The sequence below is a fragment of the Meles meles genome, chromosome 4 (assembly GCF_922984935.1).
Source record: "Meles meles chromosome 4, mMelMel3.1 paternal haplotype, whole genome shotgun sequence".
Taxonomy (NCBI): domain Eukaryota; kingdom Metazoa; phylum Chordata; class Mammalia; order Carnivora; family Mustelidae; genus Meles; species Meles meles.
Window position 1 is genome coordinate 14,835,557 of NC_060069.1, and position 14,666 is coordinate 14,850,222.

Consider the following 14,666-nt stretch of genomic DNA (forward strand, 5'->3'; position numbering starts at 1 on the left):
AAAAATGCCAGTACCTGGTCTTGGCAACAGAAATCCTGATGCGGTTAGTGGAGGTGGCACTTGGCCAGTATCTTTTTTTTTAAAGATTTTATTTATTTATTTGACAGACAGAGATCACAAGTAGGCAGAGAGGCAGACAGAGGAGGAAGCAGGCTCCCTGCTGAGCAGAGAGCCCGATGGATGCGGAGCTCGATCCCAGGACCCTGGGATCATGACCTGAGCCTAAGGCAGAGGCTCTAACCCACTGAGTCACCCAGGCTCCCCAGGCAGTGTCTTTTTAAAAAGCCTTCCCAGTCATGGCCAGTGTTGAGAACCATTGTTCCGGAGTAGTGGTTTTTCAAATCATGGTCCCCTCCATCTGCAGCATCAGCATCATGTGGGAACCTATTACAAAGGCAGATTCTCAGCCCCTCCCCCCCCAACCTCTTGAACTGTACCAGAAACTCCAGGGATAGGACTTAGCTATCTCTGTTTAACAAGCCCTGTAGATGTTTCCGAGGCATGCTAAAGGTTGAGAAACACTACTCTAGAGACATAGGATTGAAAAAGGCACGATACTTGACACTAAGCAATTCTCCTCGGTCTCAAGGAGATCCCAGTTGTTTAAAATATGCATTTTAATTACCTAGCACAGTTCTATAATCTATAACTTTAGTTGATAATGACAGCATTATTACTCCTTAAAAAGTGTAATGACTTTGATCTCTTCTGGGGCAGCCATTACATGAACAGTTTATAAGAAAGTTATGGTCAGTGAATAACTCTCTTAACAAAAGTCTTATGAACTTTATGGGTTCAGCTGAATCATCACAGGGTTTTGGAACATACACGCATACAGCGAAAGAGACAGGATTTTGAAATATAAAATCTTAGAGGATAAGTATTTCCAAGGAAGGATTTTTTTAAAGATTTTTTTATTATTATTTATTTATTTGTTAGAAAGAGAGAGGGAGCACAGGCAGACAGAGCGGTAGTCAGAGGCGGAGGGAGAAGCAGGCTCCCTGCCAAGCAGGGAGCCCCATGTGGGACTTGATCCCAGGACGCTGGGATCATGACCTGAGCCGAAGGCAGCTACTTAACCAAGTAAGCCACCCAGGAAGGATTTTAAGGTGGTCTTTGTGTTGTGTTTCTGTTCTATTATTGTCAATACCATACTTGCTATTTTCCATCTTTATTAATGTAGCTTTTTTACAGCTTTACGACAGCGTAATTTACATACAATAAACTGCATATACTTAAAGCACTTAATTGGATTAGCTGGGGCTCATATATATACGAGGAGTGTAAAACAGCAGCAAGGGGCACTCCAGTTCCATTGAAAGTAACTGTTAGTTATGTAGATCTCCCCCTCCATCCCCAAAGGCAGGATGGGGTTCCAGAGAAGGCTTCCTGAGGAAGGTAACTGGAGCTATTTGTAAGCCAACTAGATGTCAGCCCAAGTGGATAAAATGTAGCAAGTTTGTACAGGATGGAAATAAAGTGTTTCTCATTTGTGTGAAGTTTAGATTCTTGCAGTTGCTGCTATTTATCATCATGTAGGGTTTAAAAATAACCCACTAGATACTTTTGTCTCTTAAAATTCCAATTGAGAAAGGTGCTGAACAACACTCTCACTGACAGTAGCAATCTCGGTTTCTATCTCTACAGGTAATCTCCAGTATTAGGTAACTTGTTTAGCTTTGACTACCCATCTGCTCTTGGAGGCCCACTTCTCTGCTGTGTCTCATACAGAACAGCTTGCATAAAAGTGATATTTTGGCTTTGTAGCAATGGGATCTCATTCCTTGCCTTTAGCTTCCTTTTAACTTTTCTCTCTTCTTTCTACTGAGAAAATTAGTATGTCCCTATATGTTCATTTATCATTACTGTCAGGTGCTCATACTGGGACTTAACTCTTTGGGCTTAAGTTCTCATTCTTTCTTCCATTGCAGGCTGGCTCCATGAGTTGGGAAAGAGACTAGAATCTCCGTACTACGGCAACAATACCTTAGGGGGCCCATCTATCCGAAGTGCCTATATCGCCGCTCTGTATTTCACCCTCAGCAGCCTCACCAGCGTTGGGTTTGGGAATGTCTCTGCTAATACAGATGCGGAAAAGATCTTCTCCATCTGCACCATGCTGATTGGTGGTAAGGGAAATTCTTCTTTCACACCAAGAGAAAATGCCATACTATTGCTGTTCTGTTTATTTGGTCCTAAAACACAATAGAGACATATTATTAAAATCAGAAGAGTTTAAAAGCACTAGTTAGAAAATCAGTGACAAACACTTTAATATACATATAGATTAGCAGTGAAAGTCTATGATGTTGAGGGATTCCATTTTCTGGACAGATGAAGAAGTAACCATTTACTTGACGGTTGATTTTGAAAGGGTAGGAACTTCGTTTTCTCAGCGTACTGTTTACCCCTAGTGTTTGTGAATTACATGAGTCTGAATTCCAGGTATATGTCTGAAACTCCATTTTATAGTCTCAAACAGGTCACTGTTAGCAAATTTTATTAATACTAATACAGTAAATTAAGGATGTTTGATAGATCACTTAGTTAAAAATAAAACAAAAGCAAAGCAAACACCCAATACGATAATAAATATTTAACATTTTGAAATTGTTTTTTTGTTTCTCTGTGCTAAATGCTTCAGTACAATACCCAGAGTAAATCTAAAAGGAAAAATCTATGGGTTGGGCACTATTACTATCCCTTTTAACGACCAGACAAACTAATATACTAATGTTTGGGAGCTCCAAATCTACCTTCTGTGCTGTGCTTTGTAACGCTAGGGTTGGACTCTGCCAACCTCATTTTTCCTTGCCAGCCCACTTCGGTTACTTCCGCCCCTAGGGGCGCCAGAGGAAAACTGGGAAGCAGGAGGCGGAGTGAGGAGACTGCTTGCTTCTGATGTGTTTGATGTACCTTCAGGGGCAGACCACCTCAATCAGCAGCACGTGGTCCCAGCACCCCAGCATCTTCAGGCACTCCCACAACCACCTCATTGGGTCTTGGAGATCCCTGCATCCGTTGGGAGCGCCTCCGCATCCAAAGTCAGAGCCCTGGTTTCTTACACCTCCTCATGGCTCCTCTTTTGGGCTTCTATGTTCTGATAAGTGCGCTTCTCCCCTTTGTTTATCCATCTCCAAGGACAGAAGCTCCTTCTTGCGGTTATTATATCCACGTTACCTCTATACTCTCTTTTTTACTCACTTAACTCTCTAGCCCCAGGAAACCCAGTTCCCTAGCGTGAATTTCCTCTGTTGAAACCTTTTGTTGAATTTCCCTTTTCTGAACCTAACATACAGGATTGACACCTTTCTTATCGACATTTTTCAGATGATAAATCTAAAGCTTGGAGAAACAAAATAACTTTCCCAATGTCATACCATCCGTAAGATAAAGAGGCAAGGTTTGAAGCCAAATAAATGCTTACTTCCATCTATAAACACCCAATCAGAAACTTACTGAATTACAAGACGGCTCTCATGGGATAGTCGGAGATGTGAATGTTTACCTGGATCAACATTCTTCTTAGGCCAGAATTCTTAAACTAGGGTTCTATCAGTGTTTTCGGCCCATGCCATAGGTTTCTCCCCAAAAGCCCATTTTATCATGTTCTTTTAATGGCCTTAATCCCAGCTATCTCTTAGAGTTTCCAACCGTATAATAGGGGATGGTTCCTACCATTTTCCTTGTGTGGGAGATGTAAAATGAGTATTCGGGGCTTTAAGCAATGGCTCATCCAGCCTATGCTGAAATCAAAGAAGTATCAGCCAGCCCTTCCCTCAAGGAACTTACGATCCAGTTTGGGAGAAATGGGCTGAAGGACATGGGACGAGTTGTAATAACAGCAGGCAGTAAGTGCTAGATCAGTTAGGGAAGTTCAGAGGCGGTGACAAAGCACGGGCCAGGGATCGGGAGATTTTCTTGGAAAGGCAGTGCTGCGGCAGAGTTGCTGAAGTGGCGTGCTGGGACTGCTGCGATTGGCACAGGCTCTTGGCAACAGCCCAGGGAGCAGAAAACAGGAACGAGAACTCTCGTTTTCTACAACGCTGCAATGTACCGGACACCGTGGTGGCTGTTTCATGCCCAGTATTGCGATTCTCTAATCGCCAGTCTCCTTGACGGCGCATCTATCAGCTCAGCAAAATGACAAGCATTTTGCCAATATACACAGTTTATACTTATTTCATATTTGCCCATGTTTCTTCTATTCCTGGTGGAAATCTGAGGAGATGCTCAAGTGCTCAAGGCTTAGCCTACTGATTTGACATTTCAAGAACCTGCTAGATAATTGAGCTTTTATTCTCTATTGATCCACATACTATACTGTGAATGGTCCTGCATCAGAAATGGGTAAGGCATAAATTATTCCCTGCTATTCGCTGTAAGTAGAAAGCAATGCTGGTCCCAGGGCCAAAAGATAGGGGAAATCATCAGATAATGTTACTTTGTCACTTATTAAATATTCGCTGATCAAATTATACTGGTGCAAAACCAGTACTCATTTGTCAGTGGCATTAAAGCATTTAGGTGACTTGAATAGCACTGAGGAAACCATTGCTTTCGAATCGCAATTGACATCTAAGTAACTTGAATTTATTAGTTAAAGCTTCTCAAATTTGTGTTTGTAGGAAATAACTCTGCATTATTGTGACAATTACCCTAGGCTAGAAGAAATGATGCCTGCATTTTAATATTTCCTAATTAACTAACTAGCATAACTTCAAGAGCTAATCATAAGTGCTCACAATATGGAACATTTTGTTCATTTACTTCTCATAACACTGTGAGATAGAAATTATTAACACTTTAATTTAGATATAAGGCAGCAGAGGTTTAGTGAGTTCAAATGCCACTGAGACCTAGCAAACTGCTTACAAAATATCCATATTATTATATACCATAAATTAATTTTATTCCCTTAATTTCTATAAATATACACAAATCATTTATTTTTTTAAATTTAAGTATATATTGGGACACCTGGGTGGCTTGGTTGGTTAATCCCCTGCCTTCAGCTCAGGTCATGATCCCAGGGTCCTGGGATCAAGTCCTGCATCGGGTTCCTTGCTCAGCAGGAAGCCTGCTTCTCCCTCTGCCTGCTCTGCCTGCTGCTCCCCCTGCTTGAGCTCTATCTCTCTGACAAATAAATAACTAAAACCTTCAAAATAAATAAATAAATAAATTTATGTATATATTACTACAGAATCAAGTCTGAGGTAACTTATTAGGAATCTCCATCCAAGGCTAATGAAATTTCTAATGACAGAGATAGAATATTTACTACAAAAGCAGGCAGTAGCAATATTAAATGTTGCAGTTGACTGCCAAAACCCCAGATAATTATCTAGGACACAGGCACTCACTGGCTGAGTGAGGAGGCGGGAGGAAGGGGAAGATTTCATGTGAACAGCTGTAATGACAATGTGTGCGAACCACTGATTTATGGGAAGAATAATTAAAACTATCAAAGAGATCCAGCAAAAATAATGAGGAAAAAGACACATACCTGGACAAATCTATGTAAACATTGAGAACACCCAACACAAAAAAAGTAACCTTAAAAGTTTCAAACAATTATTACAATTAATGACCGAATATTGTAAAGCTGACAGATATAAGTTCAATATGCATAAATTAATAGTATTTCTAGATGCTAGTAACAATTAGAAAATAAAATATAAGAAGTGATTTTAAAAATATCAAATATCAAATGTACAATTCTGTTATACCAAAAACTACAAAACATTGTTGAGAAAATTTACAAATGGTCTAAAATAATGGAAGGATATACAATGGTGATAGTTTTAAGACTCAATATTATAAATATACCAGTTTTACCCAAATTAATCTGAGGATTCAATGCAATGCCAATGCGAATTCTAGTAGATGTGTGTTTATGTCTGTTGGTGTGTGTGTGTGTGTGTGTGTGTGTGTGTGTATGTTTGAAAAATGACAAAATATTTCTAAGAATTAGTGCAAATGCCAAGCTAAAACTAGTCAAAGCAATTGTAAAGAGAAACAAAATTGGAAGATTTGCGCTACAGATATCAAGACGCATTGTAACATTACAGCAATTAAGAAAGTGCATGATAGGGAAACCTGAGTGACTGAGTCAGTTAAGCATCCACCTCTTGATTTCAGTTCAAGTCATGATCTAGGGTCCTGGGATTGAGCCCTGTGTTTGGCTCTGTGCTTAGCAGGGAATATACTTGAGATTCTAGCTCTCCCTCTGTCTCTCCCCTCTACTTTCTTTCTTTCTCGCTCTCAAATAATAAGTAAATCTTAAAAAAAAAAAAAGAAAGAAAGAAAGAAAAGAAAAAGAGAAAGAAAGCACATGTTAGCTCAGGAACAGACAAATGAGACATGCGGAATAGAAGAGTTCAGAAATAGGCCCATGCACGTGTGGTCACTTTGTTATGACATAGATGACATGCAGTGTGAAGGGGGAATGATGATTCTTTCAATAAATGTTGCTGGGTCAAATGTATATCTGGGTGTTGAAAAACAACCTTGACAACTTCTAAAACTGTACATTAATTCCTCCTGGAGCCCTAACCATAAATGGATAAGTTGAACTACAGAATTTATATTTAAAAAAAAAAATTATTTAAAGAGCATGAAGAGAGCCATAGGGTAGGAGACACTATTTGCAAATATTTACCTGACAAAAGACTCTTACGTATTATATATAAAGACTGTCTACAAATCAATAAGAGCAGACAATCCAAAAACGCATAGAAACCTTAAAAGTACTTCACAAACAGATTTCCAGGCCAAATAGACAATACAAATATAAAAAGGTGCTCAACATCATTCATCAAGGACATGTAAATTAGATCAAAATTAGATAGCATTTATATTCACTGGAACGCTACTCTTAGAAACAATGACAACCCAAGTGTCTGAGAGGATACGAAACATCTTGACTTCTCCTATACTATCGATGGGAGCGCACGTGGTACAAGAGTTTTGTTGATATCTACCAAAGCAGAACATACTGGTACTCTGTCCCTCAACGCTTCTACTTCTGAGAGTATATATCCAATGGAATGCTCATATGTGGAGAAAGAGAGAGACAGAGAAAGACAGAGACAGATAAATGCTTGTAGAAGCATAATTGTAAGAATCTCAAACTGGATATGCCCATTAGTAGGAGAATAAATAAGTAAATTGTGAGGTCATTACTCAATAGAGTACTTATACGGTCATGAGAAGGAATGAACTATCACATCACGCAACCACACAGACGAATCTTACTAACAATGCTAAGCAGAGGAGCCAGACACCAAAAAGTACATATTTAATGACTTTGTTTAGAGAAAGTTCAAAAGTAGGCAAAACTTATGGATTGCAATATAACTCACAACTGCTGTTAACTTCGGTAATGGGGATGGTTAGTGTCTGTGGAGGGGACATAGGGAGGCCTGGGGTGCTGGTACTATCCTGTTTATTCATTGGGAGGGTGATTCACTTTAAGAAATCCCAATGAGCTGTATATTTAGTATTTGTGTAATTTTCTTGATGTGTTATTGATCTTAATTTTGCCTTGTAAAATATAATAGATAGCTAAAAATAGTAACTACCACATGTAGGATGATGGGAGGGTAGCTAACAGCTGAGTTCTCGCCTTTCATGTCAGGTTGTTTTTAAGTCTTGTCTTAATATGATAAGTCAAGCAATAGAAGTAAAGTTATGTTGTCTAAAATATTGGTGATAATTCACAAGACCCGAAATAAATGATTTTAAAAGATTGTCTTTGGGGCGTGGGATGGGGGTAGGGATGGATTTGGGGCTGAACTATTCATATTACATTTTCTAAGCTAATTGCTTAGGATTAAAAAACTTTTTAAAGAAAGTATCAAATGACCAGAGGTTCACTTCAGTTCCACAAATATTTATGGCATACTTAAATTATGCCAGGCACTGTGCTAGATGCTGGGGAAACAAAAATGACTAAGACATGATATTTTCCTTCGAGGAGTTCACAGTTTAGTAATGGAAATAGGAACTTGGGCAGATGATGTTCTTTCTTTTTCCATTTTAATTTTTCCTATTATAATGCACATTTAGAAAAGACTGAAAAATCCACACAAAAATTAGAATTACATAAAATCCCATTACCAAAAGATAGTCTTTTTAGTCTTTTTGTACTTCTATAACCCTCTTTTTGACAATATTTATATTAACTCTGCATATCATTTTTGCCATGAAACAAAAATGTATTAGAACATTTCCCCATTTCTTTAAAAGCTCTTCTATCATATTTAATAATGGCTAACTCACAGTCACCTAACAAGTCAGCCCCCGTTGACGGGTCTGTTGGTTCAGGCTAAGAGGTTAGATAAAACTTCCTAGTGAAGGTGACTCATCCCTGAGGACATGTCCCGTTTAAATGAGGCATTCTTGTCCCAAAAAAGGTAAAGTGAAATTCCTAACAGTTAAGGCTTTCCTTGGGTCCTCTCATCCTAAATATATTCTCCTGACATAATTTTATTGGACCCATATGGGCTCTGGTGTTCACAAATTCAGGCTTTTTAAAGATGTATACACTGCCATTTGAATTCGTCATTTAGGAAATTGTTCTCATTCTGTTTTCTTTGCCATCTGCTATCCACAACCCAGTGTACTCTAGCAGGCGTGGAAAATTCCAGGTCAGTGAGTAGGTGGGAAAGAGGAGGAAGGCAGCTAAGATTACCCAAAGCCTGAGCTCTGGTCTCCTTTTATATCAGGGGCCAACAGTCACGAAGGCCCTGCAAAATGGTTGGTGGAAGAACTCAGCAAGGATGTTATACCTCAGGAGAGCAGTGTTGCCCGCAATGCAGAGAGAGAAGTGGAGAGGGGAAAACCGGGGAGAGGGAAGGGAAGAGAAATGGAGAAGGAGAAGGAAAGGAGAAGACAAAGAGGAAGAAAAAGGAGACAAAGAAAAAGAAAGCCAGGCAAAGCTCTAAGAGTGCACTTTCATTTAAGGTCTGTTGACTTTCTTCTGAGACCCCAATTATGGAAGTTCCTCCCAAGACGTAATGTTAAGATGAGATTTTACAAAATGCATTTGATACAAAATTCCTACACAAAGCGGAAGAGCCTCCCACACACTCAGCAGCAGCCCTAGCATGCTACTTTAAGAATTATATACACCAGATTTGCTAGGAGTAAAAGGAGAAGTGAATGATGACTTCCAAAGTGACCTGGATATTGCAGTTCTGAAGTCAAACTGCCATAGCAGATTGGATGATTTGGCCTGACAGTTCTATTCACTCTTTGCCCGTGTGAGAGTGACAACCAGGACAGAGAGGCAGAATAACTATGGAAACTGAAAAATTATGGGAGTTGGGGGGTTTTATTTTCTAACTACTTATATGAGAAGTATTTGCCTCTGCTGAAATGAGACTGTGAAATTATGGTGACTCGGATGCAGACGAGGACTTTCCAACAACACTGAGAATGCTACAATTAATCCAGTAATTCATTTTATTGATAATGTACAATTAGGATATGCTAAATGATCTGAACACATTATTTCTTTTACTTTAAGTGCGTTACACACATTATCATTAAGCAAAGCGAAGTTTAAATCATACACATAATTAAGGAAAGCAGTGTTAAAATAAATGAAATAAAATTGTTCTCAGTCCTCAGTTTAGTCTCCACAAAAGACTATTTTATACTTTTACAGATGGTAGGGCTTCCAAACACTGAGCCCATAAGTATATTAACGGAGCCTGAAACTGATGTTTAATTTCTTTGACTTGAAGCGGAATTGTTTCCTTTCTTTGCTGAGTGTTTACCTTAAATAGTGGTCTCTTCTTCCAAGCAAAGTACTTGACATCAGAACTACTGTGCTTTAACAAACATACAGAAGAATGGACCTCTATTTAGAATTTATCAAGAGTCATTCAACACTAAGTTATTAATTATTAGGCAATATACAGTTTTCTTGGAATAGTTTTCACCTGTTGGGAGACATTGATTTTTGAAACTTTAGGGAAAATATATACTTATGTTTGTATGTAGCAGGCATACAGCATTAAATATTCCTTGAATTTCTTTCATCAAGAAGTTATTTCCACTAACAACCACTCTTAAACACTTAAGAGGTTACTGGAAAATCTTAACTGAGTCCTTTCCCCGTATTTTACGCCATTGAGTGTGTTGAAAATTTGTGATTATGCTTTCCACTCTCACGGGAAAAATGAACATAAATTGAGTGCCCACTGATTTTCACACAAAATATTGGGCTCTTTTTAAAATACATATATATTAACTCCTTAGATCTCAAAACAGCCCCGTGAGTAAGGTACTACTATGCCCCTTTATACATTAGGGAACTGCACCCATGAGAATTATACATCTTCCCAAGTTCACAGTTAAGAAGTGCCAAAATCAGGTTTCAGATCCTGATGTGTCTGATTCTGAAGTCCATATTATCTCTGCAACATTATATTCCTCCTGTATATCACCCTAAGTTTAACCTCATTCTAGTAACTTTCCCAAAATGCTGAGGGCCTCCTTATGGTTACCATCTTTATAGGCGTGGTGACTGTATCTTTCATAGAGAAGTGATGATATAGAACCAGAAAGAATTTTCATTCCAGTGTTAGATTAGATTACAGATAGCATGCCAGTGGTCGATAATTGATGGCAAATGTAGAGGAAAGAAAGAATTTTATTTGGGGCTACCTTGAAATAGGACGGAGATTCAGAAAGATAGATGCAGTAATGTATTGACACATTTGCACTAAGGTATCCATTTTGATGCTAAGAAACTTTAACAGATCTCCTTGGACATTGAGATTTTGGTACAGGGACAGTTTGATAGATCCTAATAGACAAAGTACTAGATTTTCAGTCTTTTTTTTTTTTTACCCAAAAACTGTTGAAACAGATGGTTTCACCGAACCCCTGAGCTTACCTCATTGTCAATCGTGTCCAGGATGGAGGTCAGGGCTGAAATCTGAGTATCACAGAGAGCTGAACTGCCCATAAATGTAACTACACCGAGCTTTCAAGTCTCCCAGGGCCACAGCCGCAGGTGTGTCCAAGACCTTCTTGGACTCTCTGCTGGTGTCTGCAGAGGCCATTCTGATTCTGCTTGGCTAACGACTGGTACTAATTCTTGTCCTACCTTTTCTGACTTTAAAATAGTTGACCACTCCTTGCAGTGGGAAATTCCTAGAAATCACTTTTTTTCCCAGTAGAAGACCTGTCTCCAAACACTATCAACTCTTGAGTTCTTGTGAACAAAGTCTTCTATCCAATTATAATTTGGTGGTGTTCTGAGAAAGGGGAAGTCTCAGTGAGAAAGTGGGGATTAAATACTCTCTGAGAAATCTCATCGAGACAGGAGTCATATATATCTATGTGTGTGTGTGTGTGTGTGTGTCCATCTGGCTCCTCTCAGAATGGCAATGATGACTCTAAGTAGAATACCAGTTTTTCTCTACAAATGCATTTGTTTTTTTAATGGCCTCAGATTTTCTGATAGTTCCCTTAAAATGTAAGTAACACAGAGCTGAAGCGAGCTAGTGATGGGAGCCATAGGAATCTCAGCTTCTGCTTGCTCAGAAAATCCTCAATTACATTTCTAGCAATTTTCTCCATACCTTTATTGATCAAAATGTGTTATATTTAATATCTGAAACTCATTTTAAGTGATGACTTAGGGGAAAGACTAATAAAGTTTAACTGGTTATAATAGACATTAAAATTTTGTTTATTTTTGAGTGTGTGTATGCACGCACAAGTGGGGGTATGTGGAAGAGGGGAGGGAGAGGGACAAGCAGACTCTGTGCTGAGGGCAGAGCCCATTAGGGCTGTCCTGACCCTGAGGTCATGACCTGAGCCAAAATCAAGAGTCAGACACATAATTGACTGAGCCACCCAAGCACCCCGCTAATAGACTTGTTTTTAGAATGCATTTGTTATTATGATAACCATTGAACTATAACATTATAGCTTATTTTATGAGATTATATTAAAATAATTTTCTCATGGCCATTAAACTATACTTAACTTTAAAATAATTTAGATGCAAAAAGTACAAAATAAAAATTTATCATAGCCAGAAAAGCTGCTAACAGAATAAGTGTGAGTCAGAGGGGCCTCTTTTGTCTATTACTGAGTATTCTTAAAAGGTGTTTTTACTCCGATCAAGCCATTTGGATTCAAATGACTGCATAGGGATGCCCTCTGACAGAATAGCTGTACCAAAACAGCTGTACCAACATGGCCACATAAGCATCCTCCGCTGAATTCAGGATACATGAACTGTAAATCTAGACTTAAGGGGTGAACCTCTCCATCCTAGTTCTCTCCCATGTATGCTGTGCTGTCCTCTCTAGCTTTGATGCATGCCCTGGTGTTTGGAAACGTGACGGCGATCATACAGAGGATGTATTCCAGATGGTCCCTCTATCACACTAGAACTAAGGATCTGAAGGACTTCATAAGGGTCCATCACCTGCCCCAGCAGCTCAAGCAGAGGATGCTCGAATATTTCCAAACAACCTGGTCAGTCAACAATGGAATAGATTCAAATGAGGTAATGTTCATTTCTCATGTCGAAGTTTTCAGGCAGAAAGCACATATTCTTAGGTAAAAGCAAGGTGCTCTAATGCAGGTCTCAGAAGAGAAGTACACACCCACCAACTTCTTTATCTCCAATTTTTAGTCCCTCATGAAACTCAGTCCATCTTCTTTCATCTGCTTTGGCTTATGCTTTCATGATGCCACTTTGGATGGACCAGTGTTTTACACTGATTGATACTTCGGTCAGTTGGGTGGTCTTTCATTCTCATTGACCCTCTTCGGAGGAACCAGTCAATTCTTGGAACCACTGAATTGTGTCAAGTTGGATTATTAGATTAACCAAGTTACTGGGTGCCTTTAAAACAGACAAAGTGAGGAAGCGTATGTCTTCCGGCACATATGTTATCTGTGGACTTCCAGGAATACCCCAGACCACTACTGTAAGAAAAGTATCCTATAAGTAAAGCAACCTGCTACAGCCCCCAATCACACTGTCATCCACACTTCTGAGTGATGATTTGTTTTCTCCTCTCTTGACACGATCATGATGCCAGAGGAAACACCAGGGCATCCAAATTCCATATCTCCTGTCCTGAGAGAGAGTCTTTGTGAGACGCAAGTCACAAGAAGCCATATATTTTCCTTCTAGAGTCTTCTATTAGTTTATCCTAGTTCTCCAGACTTATTACCAGCTGATTTTTTCAGTAGCATCTAACCGGGGTCACAGTCACTGAACAATCGCCCCAGGGTTAAATAGACATATACTTCCCCTTCTGTACTCTGGTTGGTCAAACAGTGAGAAGAACACCCCTCTTCTCTTACAGAGTAAATCAATCAGACCGGACTTACCCCAGCTTGACTTCTCCTTTCATCTTGACAGCTTTTGAAAGACTTTCCGGACGAGCTGCGTTCTGACATCACTATGCACTTGAACAAGGAAATCTTGCAGTTGTCCCTCTTTGAGTGTGCCAGCCGGGGCTGCCTCAGGTCTCTGTCTCTGCACATCAAAACCTCTTTCTGTGCTCCGGGGGAGTATCTGCTGCGTCAAGGAGATGCTTTGCAAGCCATCTACTTTGTATGCTCAGGCTCCATGGAAGTTCTTAAAGACAGCATGGTGCTGGCTATTCTTGGTAGGTCTGAGTTGAAAAGGTTCATGAAATGTTACCCTAAAGCATAAGTTAAGAAGAGAAAATGGCGGGGGGGATACTGCTCCTATAAGAAAATTCTGGATGAATATATGGAATCAGGATTATTCTTTAAGTGGATTTAATTTGCCAACTATTTATTATTAATTATTATGCCACATACTGAGTTTACACTGGGATGTTACATCCAATATATCATTTCATTCTTGTTAAAAATCCAGCAGTATGGATCTTAACCCTATTTTAGAAATAAATAAATAGTATTTTAGTTAACTTAATTTGTCCCAAATAACATAATAAGAAAATGAACACAGTTCTTTTCTGATTCCTCAAGCCAAACTATTGGTCATGATATCTGCTGCCTTTTGGTGAAATAGCTGGTCAATTTTAAGAGGGCGTTCTATATTTTTGTGGCAAACAAATTCAGAGAAGAACATAAAAATTATTTCATCTGGACTAGAGATAGTGCAAAAATGATTACGCATTGAGAATAAACTCTCACGACAGTCACTGATCCCATATTGTCAAGATGACCATAAGCTTTTTTTTTCCTTTCTCAAAGAAATTCCACAGAATGGTCTGTGAAGATTTTGTACCATAAAGTTGACTCCCATCTATTAAGACATACTTGGTTTCCATTGAAATATAAGGTCAGCTGACAAAAATGGCATGTGGAGTTAATGTAGAAAAATTCCTACTCACATGTTTATGTGTACTTCCTTTAAAATCACTCTCTCTTGTTTGTTGGTTTATTCAACTAATATTTTTTGAAGGCCTAAGAATGTGTCAGGTTGTGGCCTAAACAATAAATAGATTTTGAAAACCAATGGAGTACATCAGTGTTTAGGATTTGTGTTAATTCAAAGAGGCTAATTTATTTTTAATGTCATTTAAGCACTAAGATTTATAGACAACTTAACCATTTATAAAACATGTTTACATATGGGTTCTTATTTAAGCCTATTTTTTTTAAAGATTTTATTTATTCATTTGACA

The 14,666-nt window shown here is 38.8% G+C and overlaps 1 protein-coding gene across 1 annotated transcript in view; it reads left to right on the plus strand.

The window, feature by feature from the left end:
- The window catches only part of KCNH8 (potassium voltage-gated channel subfamily H member 8), a 386,460-nt gene that overhangs the window by 307,897 nt on the left and 63,897 nt on the right, over positions 1 to 14,666 (plus strand). Inside the window, exons 8-10 of the mRNA XM_046003267.1 lie at positions 1,932 to 2,129; positions 12,339 to 12,538; positions 13,406 to 13,655. Coding sequence (XP_045859223.1) covers positions 1,932 to 2,129; positions 12,339 to 12,538; positions 13,406 to 13,655 — 648 coding nt within the window. The remainder of the gene's footprint in view (positions 1 to 1,931; positions 2,130 to 12,338; positions 12,539 to 13,405; positions 13,656 to 14,666) is intronic.